The sequence below is a fragment of the Patagioenas fasciata genome, chromosome 2, assembly GCF_037038585.1.
Source record: "Patagioenas fasciata isolate bPatFas1 chromosome 2, bPatFas1.hap1, whole genome shotgun sequence".
Classification (NCBI taxonomy): Eukaryota; Metazoa; Chordata; class Aves; order Columbiformes; family Columbidae; genus Patagioenas; species Patagioenas fasciata.
Window position 1 is genome coordinate 134604765 of NC_092521.1, and position 13203 is coordinate 134617967.

At 42.2% G+C, this 13203-nt stretch overlaps 1 protein-coding gene across 1 annotated transcript; it reads left to right on the forward strand.

Annotated features, from left to right (window-relative positions):
• Nucleotides 1–8270: 8270 nt before the first annotated feature.
• On the forward strand, nt 8271–10203 carry CYCS (cytochrome c, somatic). The gene is made up of 3 exons (XM_065832674.2): nt 8271–8430; nt 9445–9621; nt 9789–10203. The coding sequence occupies exons 2-3, from the start codon at nt 9453–9455 to the stop codon at nt 9935–9937; spliced, it is 318 nt and encodes a 105-aa protein (XP_065688746.1). The 5' UTR covers nt 8271–8430; nt 9445–9452; the 3' UTR covers nt 9938–10203.
• Nucleotides 10204–13203: the final 3000 nt, after the last annotated feature.

Below are 13203 nucleotides of genomic sequence, written 5' to 3' on the forward strand. Positions count from 1 at the left end.
TGCAAAAAGATTGCATAGAATAAGCTTAAACTGTCATTTTCTGTATTCTGACAGATTAATATTGCTCCTACCCATAATTCAGGAACATAGCTAAAATTGGTTCAATGAATCTCTTACGAAGCTGCAACCAAGTGGAGATTAGACAAACAGAAACAGCACATGGACATTCATTGGGGTTTTTTAACTGCTTAATTAAATAAGGGAATATTCAGTTGTTTCCCAGAGAGGACCGGAAGAGGGAGCAAAATGCTACTGTATTTTTCATTGAGAGCTTCTTCATTGCAGTCTTCTAAGCTGACCCATTGAGAGGACAGATACATTCCCCTCTCCCTTCAACCGAATCACCAGAGTTCAGGATCATACACTGAACATACGGCTCAAACAGAACCATGCTTCCAGCTGTGTTATTTCCAAATCCTTGTGTATCTTGCATTTAGTTTTGTTCAGCACACTTCATAAGTAACAAAAAGCATAAAAGTCTGGAAAATAGCAACAATAATTAAAAACTATAACAGTTTACACCCCAAGAAAGATTTGTGAAAATTGAACTTGTTCTTTCTGGGCATAAAAAACAACCAAAGCAAACAAACCCCACATAAACAAACAAAGAAAACCCACAAACAAACAAATAAAGAAACAAACAAACCACAATTGTAAGTTACAACTTAGCAATGAGTACATAACACATTTACAGCACAAAAGTTTCATCAATCATTTGTGTCATGTATCTGTAAGCACCTGAATGAAAAAGCTCCAGGACTTTTTGTTGGGTCACATTCATCAGATTAAAAAAACCCAAAAACTCATAAAATAGACTCTAATTTACTTGTTCAGTTTTCTGCTTGGCATATGAAGATGGCAAAGAGATGAATATCATATTTTTTAAAAATGGCTTAGAGACATATCCTAGGAGCACAAGAGAAATATCTGCAATACAAGTCATATAGATTGAGTGTTCTCAGTGGTCTGAGACTTCATGCTTTAGAATAAGCTGATCCTGGGCAGTTTTTAGTGTCCACAAAAGCATACAGCACTGATCATTGTCAGAAACAGCGCTAAACCACTAATCTCCTCTGATATAACACTTCACACATTGTAAACACAGATGTAAAAACAAGCAGACAATGAAGGTGGATATTAAAACCTGATTCTAAAATAGGGACAACCAGGCAATTACTTGGTTACAAAAGTCTTGAAAACCTGACACAGCAAAACTCGCACAAGATCTGTGTAGGGAGGAATCCCACCTCTCCTCTGACAGAAACGCCCCCTGGGTGCTGCCACCTGCAGCGGTGATTTGCTCTCTATGAAGAAGACTGTAGCCCTGTAGGTTTATGAATTATCAAGACCTTGTCTTGTGATTTGCTCAGGCTTCACCCTCAGCAGCTCCTCCTGCTGCCACACAGAGCCCTCGTGGCTTTGCAGAGAACTGGGTATATATTTAAAACTTTCAGCCTGCCATAGCACATTAGTTTTATTTCTATGGGAGAACAGAGCTCAGTTTGCCAATTTATGGCCTTATTTCTACTTACACTATCAATGGGTTCTCCTTTGAAAATCCTAAAGTGAGCAAAGTTGGGGGGGAGGGGGTGTTTGTTTGTTTGTTTGTTTTCTAAGACTCAACTGAATCGTGGGCCCATGCTAGTGCTCTTATTTCATGAAAGCTCCTCCTGTCTGGCCTGTGCCTTAAATACAAGAACTGTGTAGGCTTTAGTAGATTACATTAGATTAGCATTTCATCACTACGTAGGGAGACCCAACCATATAATCTGCCTACAAAAGGAGTCTTAATTTGGAGCTTTTCTCAGGGCTAAGTTGATGCTTTGGAGACTAATTTGACAATATCTTCATTTAAGCTACTGCAGAATTACTTCTTACCCTATAGCTCAGATTATTCAGAAGATAATGTCCCAACTGATCACATAAATGAAACGACAGTAATCTTTAGCTCCCACAGATACACAAACAAAAGGTATTATCAGTGTAGGCAATTGTCATCCCGTTCAAACAGGATATGGCTGAAATTCTTCCAGTTTGATTCATTCAGAAGATTTTTTTTTAATTGAAAATATGGTAGCTTTCACCAATTATTTGTCATCTAAAAACAGAAATTGAGGCCAGTAGAAATTACTGTTCTCATAGCATGCTTTCTTGTCCTATGGAATCAGTCTCTCAGAAAATGCTCAAGGACATTTATTACACTTTTATTATTTTAAGCTTTCCAGTAAACTGTGGCAGATTCCACAATGGCATAAGACTAGCTTTAAAGTTAAAAACATAATGAAATTAATAAAAGGATACTCTCTTATTTGTCTTTCAGTTCCTGAGAGCTAAAAGTTAAAGCTCTTTTACCAAACCAACAAAGTCATATTTTTAAGAAAAGTTGAACTTCTGACAAATTGCCAGGTCCTGAATCTTTCAGTTGGGAACATCCTTGGAAGTTAATTAACTCTGACCTTGAATCCAAACTTTTTCTTTTTCCATTTGATGTCTCGAATCACCTATCTTTTTAGCCTACTTTCACTATGTGAACTGGTTTATAATGATTCAGAATTAGTTTCCTGATAATAAAACAGAAGTTGAGGCAGTCCTGTCCTAGGACAACTCTTGGATTTGGAAGTCAAACTGCTGTTCCACACTTCATGGCAAATTGCCTGACCATGCACTTGTGTTTTGTATTCACTGCTCCTCTATACTCATGCAAACGAGATGCCCCTGTTGAGTTACTTTGCTTCAAACCATGAATTGATTACAGAAAAACTGTACCCCACACTGCTGGCCATCTTACACAGAGGTCCAAGGCCTCATTATACTCTTTGTGAGTTGAAAGATAACCAGACATCTGTCAGTCTACAAGCAGCTGCTACAACAAATGCTCAAGCAGGGCAGTCCAGTGTCTCAACACAGCAGAGCAAGGCAGTGAGTCCGTGTTCTCAGCTGGACATCTGTGTCTGTTTTAAGTTGACAAAGAGCAACTTTGAACCCGTTTGGTCTAATTTTTTGAGTGGCAGGCTGTAGTTGGACTCTAGGTGAGGGAGGGACACCGGGGGAATGTGAAGCAGGTGAGTGTAACTGGTTTGTGTGTGGCATTGTAAATTCTTGTGAGGGACTTCCTAGCTTTTCAGGGGCTTTTTTTGTCTTTCTTTCTTTTTGTTATTATCTTTTTTCCATTTTAAAAAACTTTTTTCCCCTTCCCCCCCTAGTTTTTCCTTCCTTTCCTAGTCATTTTTTTCCTTTTTTTTTTTTCTTGCTAGTGTTTCGGAGCCTCCCTAGTTTCTGGTGTCACGTGATGGGTGAGGGGTTATTCTCGTGTGCAGGTTAGGAAGCTGAGGGTCCGCTGCAACGTGCAGAGCTCCCTCTTTTTCCACCAGAACTCCAAAACACAGAGACAATGTTTCTGTGCAGCTGCTCAGGACAGCCCTGCGTCTAGTGTAGAGTTCAATTCTTTGTGCCGTGGGTGTGCATGTTCCTCCTTCGAAATAAAGACGTGCTGCCTGGTGTTTCAGCGTTACAGATCGTACCTGCTGGAATGAGTCTGTCCTCCCCACAGCTTGCGGTCACTTCCACTGCATCACCTCAGCAGTAGCACAGAATTTATTGGACAGGTTTTCAGCAGAGTCAGCACTCAACAATCTCCGGTCACATCAAGGTGCGCCGGTGTTTTTTCCTGGAAATTCCAAGGTCCTTGGTTTTTATTATTTTAACTACTTATTTACTGTAAAAGAGTTAGAATAAAAACTTAAATAAGAGTAAGCTGAAAAGTCCTTGGGAGTAAATAGTGCCTGTAATCTATCCTATTACTTAAAACTCTGCAGAGAGTAATTACCCCCAATTTACATAATAAAATTTAAAATATCAGAATACTGGAGCACTAATCAGAAGTCATACCTGTACAGAAAAATCCTAGTTCATATTTTAAAAAAATCATGTGTGCTAGTTAATTCACTTAGTAGTAAAGTAACTATTAAAGCATTACAGAATAAATAAATAAAAGGAATATCATTTAGGGGGGTTCTAGTGCAGGTTCTAGGTCAGCACATGGTTCTGGAGTGGGGTTGGGTTCTGAGCTAGGGGGTGGTTCTAGAATCTAGTTCAGTGGATAGTTCTGTTTTAGCATCTCCTGAGGATTTGTGGTACTTGATGATAGCGGAGCGATCCCTGGGGAGGACTGTGGAGTCCTGAGGAACCCAGTAGAGCCCCAGGGAGTTGATGGGAGTTCAGAAGAAGTCTGGGGAGCCCTGAAGAGATGAGGTGCACCCTGGGAAGGACTGTGAAGCAGATACAGAAAGAACTCTAAACTCTGCCTTCATCTGCTAAGATCAAATCCGTCAACTGTCACTCTGCACCCCAGTGGTGCAGAAAAGATTTCTATGTCCCACTCCCAAATACTTAATCTTTGTAACACAGGGATGTGACAATATAGCAGCAGTTGTTTTTAATTTGAGAATAGCTTTTATCTTTTCACTAATGCAAAATGTGCATTGAATGCAATCCAGATAGTCAAATCAATATAACACCATTAAAAAAAAAAATCACAAATGTCTGAGACAACTGCACAAAGCATGAATACACAGCCACAGGAAACTACTATTAGCAGCGCTTAAAATAAAGCCAAGACTTGCTTGCTAAAAATGTTACACAAAAGTATATGCTATTCACAAGTTCAGCCTTGTCTTTGGAAAGAGCCTAATATGTAGTGACATGCAGCAACTGCTTCCACCCAAATGCCCTGTAGAAGACATAACAAACATAAGCCCTCAGTATATTCTACATTAGAGGACTCACATCATAACAGTGTTGAAAAGTAACCCTCAAAGCTTATGTTTGCCACTCCAGAATATTTTGCTCTGCAGAATCCTAGCACCAAGAATTTTTCAAGCCCAGCCCAGAATTAGTCCTTCATGGTGATAAACCATGTTTTGAAAAAGCTATGGAGAGATACACCTTTCTCTTGAATAATTTCAAGGGGGAAATGAGAGAGCGAGAGAGAGAAAAAAAAAAAAAGGCAGGTCTTGTGAACAACTTCAGTGCAGTTCAGAAATCATAACAGTGCAAATTAGTCAGCACTGGTTTGTGGTGAGGTAAGATTTATGACTCAGGTTATAACTCAAGCTCTTTCTTAAAACCAGCTGACACCACCGTGACTGCAGCACAAATCACGGACTCGCCACTGCTGGCACAGCTGGTAACCAGCAGCAGCTCAGGCCTGGGCTGCTTCCCCACAGTAAGAGGATGGAGAGGCCAAGGTACCCAAGGACCTAGTCCGTGATGATTTCAACACAATAAATGGGTTGCAAGGTATTTGTCAAAGGCCAAGCAAGAAGTTTATCACAGAACTGAGAAAAACAAAATACATTCTCCTGAGTTCCAGTCTAAACCCACAGGGCAAGCTTGCTTCTTTAATCTGCATCGTACGTCCTGAGGAGAACTGGCTGGTTCTTTTGCTGTGCTTCCTTTAGTATTGCACTTCACACATTTGGTTCATTTTTCCTGCCTTCAGGATAGAATTACATAGCAATAATTCTGATTGCAAAATAACTATTCCTCCAGTGCATAATGGTCTGAGGTAATAAAAAGACTAAAGTATTTCAGGTGTAACTACAGTGAATAACTGAAAGACTAAAATATGAACCTTCTAGGCAAACCACACCAAGGCTGGCAATCTAATGAATGTTAATACATGCAGTAAAGTAGCAATACATTGAAAATGTGCCCTGAGCCATTTTAGTTTACTCCAGCAATTCAAACCCACAAAGCCAGAAGAGCCCTCACTTTGTCTCCACCATTGCCTCTGGAAGTCCCACAACATATTCTGTCCTCCCGAAGAAGCTGCACAACACGTTTGGGATTCACACAAAGATATGCAACAGATGCTATGTTTAGCAGAGAAGGGTAATATTTCACTATTAGCCTGTCCTACCACAGAATATTTCAAGAAGTACAACACCGGGCACCTTGAACAACCTGCCTTCTTGCACCTTCAACTTTACTTACAGTCCAGTTCTTACCACTGTGTTGCTCCAGATTCACACTTAGTAACACCCAAATGGGCTTAAACAAGTAAGTCAAGTCCTCTCCACTCTAGGTACCTCTTCTTAGCAGTGGAAACACATACTCATATATTCTTACATGAGGCAGAATCTCTGTTTCCACTAACAATATAGTGTGCCAACCCACAAATACTCTGTATCATTTACACCTTAGTGCAAGGGTGTTACACCATGACTACTGGCAGTCACACAGCAGACACCTGCATGCTCAGGTGTCAAGCAGAGAAGGCAACAGTTCATATCACACACTAATTTTTAGTATACTAATCTTCAGTGCTGAAAACCTCACAGGTTTGGTACTTTCCCTGAGAGCATAATTTCCTTGTTTCAAAAGTTTAACAAAAAACAATTCATCTATCTTGAATTAAGGCGCAGTTTTCAAAAACATCTTCCTGAAGAACAATTAACATTGCTACAGTGACCCTCCATGGGCATCAGAAGGGTTAACTGTGAAGCTCCACATGCAATGCTCAGTATAGAGCATACAAATCTAGAAGGCAAAATCCAACAGAAAGTAAGAATCATGGGTGTGTGAATCTGCATTCTGTGAAGGGAGAACCTTTGAATGGATGCCACACCAAGTGCTTAAAGAAGCGTAAGTATTTACACTATAGTAATTTCTTAAAGCAGCTTAAAAGGTACTTTCAGCTCCTCCCTATTTTAAAGAGAGACCAGGCATCTTATCACGAGATTTGTGATATTAAGTTACATACATCTGACTGCTGGAATCATGTAAGGCACAGAAGTCTTACTAAATAAAATCATAGTCCTTACAATCATGGTAAAATAAAAGCAATAAAAATAAAATTTAAAAAAAAAAAACGCACAGATAATGTCATTAGCTTTTAAAATAGTATCTTTCCAGTTAACCTCATAATTCTGGGTGCCTGACATGATTTGAGATTTGAGTTGGTCAACAACAGAAGTTAAGATGCCAGTTTAAAGTGGTTCCATTGCACATGTATTACCTCACTCGCCATGAAGTATATCAATTTAGCTGCCTATCATAAGCATGTTAGTTTTATCGTCGTACATGTACTGTCAAGAAGATTGCAGTGTTTATTGTTTACATTTAGGAGTATGTTAATAAAATATTTTGTATATACCTTGCAATGAAATGTTAGAAACTGTCTCATCCTCTAGACACCATGAGCGCTGGAAAACAATGGACTGTCTCCAAACAAGATAGCGATAATTTGCCAATTATTTTTATGAATTGTCTGCAAAACTCTGCCATTAGAGGAACCCCTGATGTGTTTTTACCATGTCCTTATTCCCTCTTGCTTTGTGTTGGCACTTCACATGAGCACTGCTCTGCAGGGCCATTAAAGGAGCACACTTACACCAGCTCCAGCATGGTATAAAAATGTCAGACAGGGAAATGCTTAGTTTTAATGCCTATAGTTGAGGCAAACAGTTTACTTCTTGTGATCACTGCCTTTTGATTACAGGACATCACTACATGTGGCTTTCCTAGGAGCTCTTCTTCCTCCTCGCCAAGGAGACTGAGATGGCGGTCATGTCTGAAATTCATTATTTAAACTCTTAAGTCCACAATGCATGGATATCAACACATCTTCATCAAGCACCACAATGCTGCCCAGCCTGCTGGGGAGACATCTGGGCCACCACCTTCTTTTCCCGTGGCGATCCCTTTGGTAACACCCTCATCTTCGACACACCCGTAGGATTTCAGCATCCCACAGGAGATGCAGCACCCAGCCCCTCCCCCTCAGCTTCACGTGCCGGCCCTCTTCCAGCCCGAGGGGTTCGCTACGTGGGACGCCTCCACCTCTCTGTTCTCCCGGCTCTTTCTGATCGCTTTTAGAACCCAAAGGCACGCACGACGGTGAGCAGCCGCCCCACTGCTGCTTCCTTCGCCCCTGGAAGGTGCCAGAAGCCCCCGCGGGGGAGGGGCGGGGCCTCGCGGCCCAGGCCCCGCCCACCGCGCCGCCAGGCGCCCGCCAGCCCGCGCGACCCTTGCTTCGTCTTCCGTTGTGCGCATGCGCTCGGAGCCCGCTCCCGCGCGGGGGTCCCGTCGGTCTGTACGTAGCCGAGTTACGTCTGACGCCATTCCGCGGGGAGGGGGAAACAACCTGGCTCCCGCCAACCGCAACGTAGTCTGCTAGCCCGCAGCGCCGTGACGTTTGCCTTGACGGACAGGCGCCAAAACCAATCAGACGTCCCTACGGCGGCACTTGATTGGGTGTCGCACCAGGAGAGGCGGGCCGAGTACCAGCGTGGTTTGGTTGCGTCAACACCGGCTTACATAGGGCGGAGTACAGCGTGTCCTTGGGCTCAGACGCCGGTCGGTGCGGGAGTCAGCGGGGTTGCGGTCGCAGCTGAGGGCGCAGTGTCAGCGGAGCGGCCGGCCAGGCAGGTGCGGGCAGCAACTGGTGGGGCAGCCGCGTGCGCGGCCTGGCCCCGGGCCCGACTCGGCCTGGGCCTGAGACCGTGGCCCGGCGGGGCCGTTATCCTGGAGGGGTCGGTGAGGCAGCCCGAGCGGGAGGCGGTGAGGGACGGGCGTGTGAGGCAGGCGGTGCTGGTGTCCGTTCTGATTCGCACCTCCGTGGGCTGGGGCGGGGGAGCCCGAGGCTGCGGCCTAAGGAGACGGTCGGGGCGCGGTGGAAGGTCACGGCGGGGCCTGGTGGTACCACCTCAGGCGGCTGCGGCTGGGGGGGCTGGAGGGGCCGGGGCGGGGGGACCCAGCCTGCCCGGGCTCTGCCGGTGACCGCTGGCGGTCGGGCTGAGCCGCCGCTCTGGGGCCGTGCCGCGGTGGCGCCTCTTGCCGGCAGGGTCGTCCGCGGCGAGAGCGGCTGCTCGCTCCAAGGTCAGGCCCCGCGGGCCTGGAGCCGGGCGGTGCGGCTGCCCTTAGGTGCTCTCCCCAAACCGCTCGCAAATCGCGTTGCTGCCGGCGGGTGCTCGGGACGCGTCCCGGCCGGGGCAGGAGGAGAGCGGGGAGCCCGGTGCCGCCCGCCCGCGGTGTGTGCAGGGGCGATTTTCCTGCTGACAACGAAACACATGTAAAAAGGCCTGTCTCTTGACACAGGGCTGCTCGTGAATAGGAAACTTTACTATTATAGTAACACAAGCTGTATACGGAAGTCATGTTCAATTTACCCTTTGAAAATTATCTCTGTACTGTTTAAACACCGCAGGGCAATTACTTCGGCTGAGGGAAGGTTCCCCCTACTCTTCAAGCATGTTTATCACCTTGATACCTTTTAATGTAGCCTAATGATTTTATCTTAATCTTTAAACCCTGGAGCTATACCTTGTGGATAGAAAGCATGCTGGAGAATTACTGATAGGCCATATATGCAGTTTTGTAAATCAACAGGACTAGGTGACCTTGAAATTGCCATACTGACCTCTGTGTGTGTTCTTGGTCTAGTGCTGAAAATGGGAGATATTGAGAAAGGGAAGAAGATCTTTGTCCAGAAATGTTCCCAGTGCCATACAGTTGAAAAGGGAGGCAAGCACAAGACTGGACCCAACCTGCATGGCTTATTTGGACGCAAGACGGGACAGGCTGAGGGATTCTCTTACACGGATGCTAATAAGAATAAAGGTAAATTTAAAGCTGTTCTGAGTTACTAGAGACATAAAATAATCAGTTGTTGGTGATAGTTCTAGAAGTACTGAAACCTGCTGAAGAGTAAAATAATGTGAAGGACAAGAATATAAGTATGCTTGTTACTTTAAAGTCACAAACTATATTTTTTTTCTTCTCGCTAGGTATCACTTGGGGTGAGGATACCCTGATGGAGTATTTGGAAAATCCAAAGAAGTATATCCCAGGAACAAAGATGATTTTTGCGGGTATTAAGAAGAAGGCTGAGAGAGCAGACTTAATAGCATACCTCAAACAGGCCACTGCAAAGTAAAAGTTATCTGCTGCCTTATTTATTTCACAAATGAGATGGCAATGGAAGTGTCTGTCATGAGATTGGTTTTTAAACTTTCTATTTTTACATGTACTGTATCTAACCTTAAAATCTGTTACACCTGCCAGATAACTTTGCCCACGGTGGGTCACTGGAGTACACACTTGTTTGGCAGCCACTAACTTAATGGAAACTATGTAATTGGGTTGATTTAAGTGACTATAATGTTCAGTCATTCTTGATAACATTAAACAAAAATAAACATTTCCTGCCTCTTCATTGTTTAAGACATATATATATATTTATATATATAAATGATCAAATGAGCAATTGTCAACAGCGTAATAGCTTTGACACCCCAGCTCTTTCAGATTAAAAAGCAGAGTGGTTTTTGGCATCTTCCACTGTGTATCTTCTGTCACACGACTTTAAAAATTTTACTGAAAAAAAAAAAAAAGATATTTTTTTGAGGTTTAATCAGTGCTAAATGTTGTGGTATATAGTAATCTGTCTAAAGCTTGCAAAAAGAATGCATTTCATCTGACTTAATAAGCATTTGTGAAATGGTGGTTCTGCCTGGCCACTTTTCTTTTCTAAGGGAAACATGTTACCTAACTTATCCAGACTGAGAGCTTCATGCACCAGTAGACTATAACTCCCCTTCAGAAACATCTTCAGTTCTGAAATATTGAAACCCTTTGCTCAGTAAATCTTTAAAACAAAAAAAAAAAAAAAAAAAGCCATTCTAAGTGTAATGGATAGAACAGAAGGACTAAGCTGAGAGTTATTAAATGTTCTTAATTCAGCAGAAGCATTCACCTAAAATCTACTATTATGGGCAATTTCAGATTAAGGGGTACAGGAACAAATGCTAAAAGGAAACAGTCTTCCTTTGTGCCTGGCTGTAGTCAATGTAATTACTTCTGAAGGTTCTGTTACGCACAGTGTAAAGCAGTGTTTTTAATGTTTTATCTGCATTTTTTTCATACTACATGAATTGTTCAGATGAATGTATTTACTGTGTACCAACAGTAAGGCATAACTCAGAGCAATCAATACTGTAAATTAAAAGAATTAAATGTCTTGTTTGCTGTACGTCTTTAAAATAAAGTTAAAAACAGTGGGAATGTAGAGAAAAATTAGGAGTCCAGCTTTACATCATTAAGAAACAAGACAAGCAAAAAGCTCAGTGTGAAAGGAAGTAAATGCTAGTGGAGTTGGTGCGAGAAGTACTTAGAAGTGTGGCAAAGTTAGCAAGTATTTTGGATTAGAACTAGCAAAGCTAAGCTCTTTAACAGTGCTCTTGTTGTGTTTCCTAAGTGGGATGGGAGTAAACTCAATGTAGCTTGAAAACTGTAGCTGTGCTGTAGGATTGGCTGAGCTCAAGTCTTAAGTTGAGTACAATAGCGTACTTAATCACTGAGTTGTGAAGGGCTGTCACTCAGAGTTAATGAATGACAAGAAATAAGATTACTAACAAGTTGTCGCAGTGGTTGAAACCATGTGTTGTGATTTTATTTTTTTTTAGATCAAACTAAATGTGCAAGCACCATTCCTTGCTAACAGGAAGGCAGACTTAACCAACAGCAGCTTCTCTACTAGAAACTTGTTCAGAGATGCTTTCGAATTGTAGTATGTTTCTGTTCCAGTTCTCACAAGTGATGTTCATCATAGCGCCTTTTTGGCTATGCAGAACTTTGTTTTCACTGTGTCAAAATCCTGATAGAGCTGTTATAGATAAAGAATGCGACCTAACCCAGTTCTGCAGTCTGCTGAAGTGATTACAGTGGATTACATGGAGGCAGCCGTGACACTCTCGGTTCTCTCAGCACCTTTATGAGGTGAAAAAAAGGCTTTGTGATCTCCAAGCTGCTATTCTTCCCTAGTTGAGCTGGAGAAGAAATGGACTGTAAAGAAGAGGATTTTGCAGTAAAGTGGCATTTAATTCTGCACAGGCAACAATTTACAAAAGTAAGTTAACATCATCAGAAAAACTTCTGTAGGAGGAAGCAGAGTGACCCTTTGTCCCAAGTAAGTAGAGGGCACAATTTAGCTTGCCTTGTTCTGTCTGTCTGTACTTCAGAGGCCTTAGTACAAAGACAAGTGCAGCTCATACATACCACTGAAGATGGAGAAAACTGAACTCTAATTCTAGACTGAGGATGCATCCTTGTTTACATTTTAGAGAAACAACCTTTCTGACCTTTGAAATTCCATTTTTCTCTGTGCATCCCTAGACAGCAGCAGCTTGTGAGATTTGCTGTAGCCATTTACTACTGAACAAAAGTATTTCTACTAGTGGATCAGCGAAGCAAGAATATTGAAATAGAAGGTTAGATTATCACTTGTTGAGATAAGTATTAATGGAAATACCTGGGTGAGTTTTTTGGAGGGTGGCAGCGAGGCATCCAGGCTGGCTGTGGAATCAAGCCTTAGTTCTTTGATTTCTGGTTGTATAGGGTAGGAGGCGTGGGGTTTGCCTCTTGTTACATGAAGTAGCAAGTCTAGTGTTTTTCTTTCTGATAGTGATATCAATCCAGACATTTGGTATTTCAGTAGTTCCTTTTCAGTTCCAAATTAGGGAATCAAGGCACCATTGCCAAACATTGCACCATCCTATATAAATGGTTCCTGGCTATAAGTCTACGGATTTGTTCAGGCATGCCTTTCAAACTGATCTTGCAATATTTTCACATGTAGTTATGCAAATGCATAACGATTATGTATGGCAAAAATTACTGCAAAAAAGGAAAATTCAGAAATATGGCTTTTCATAGTATGACTTTTCAAAACCAAAATGAAACAGACAGGATACTTTTAAAATTATGTAACTTCTTTATTAATTCCAGTGCAATGTAGTGCTACAGAAGCTCTTATTGGGAATCTAACAATATAAGTGTAATTCCTCTATAAACAGCTAAATTTGGGTAAGTTCGATTCGTAGCTGTCTGTGCAATTGTAGATAATGGCTTCAATTAGAAATATGCTCATTTTGATCTAGCCTTTTGTGGGATTATAGAATACTTTCCTTTTTTAGATATAAAATACAGCATCTGTGATCCAAAACAAATGTGATACATTATGCTTCACTTTTGGGGAGAACAGAAATAAAATAGGAAGTAGTTAAGAGCTATTCTAGATACTGTAGTCTCTCAAGGCCATTAAAGCGCATGCATTTACCTCTGTAGCAATCCTTGTCATTTGCCTGTATCTAAAATACACACTAAAATACTTCCAGGGCCAAAGACAACAGAAGTCTCTGTGTC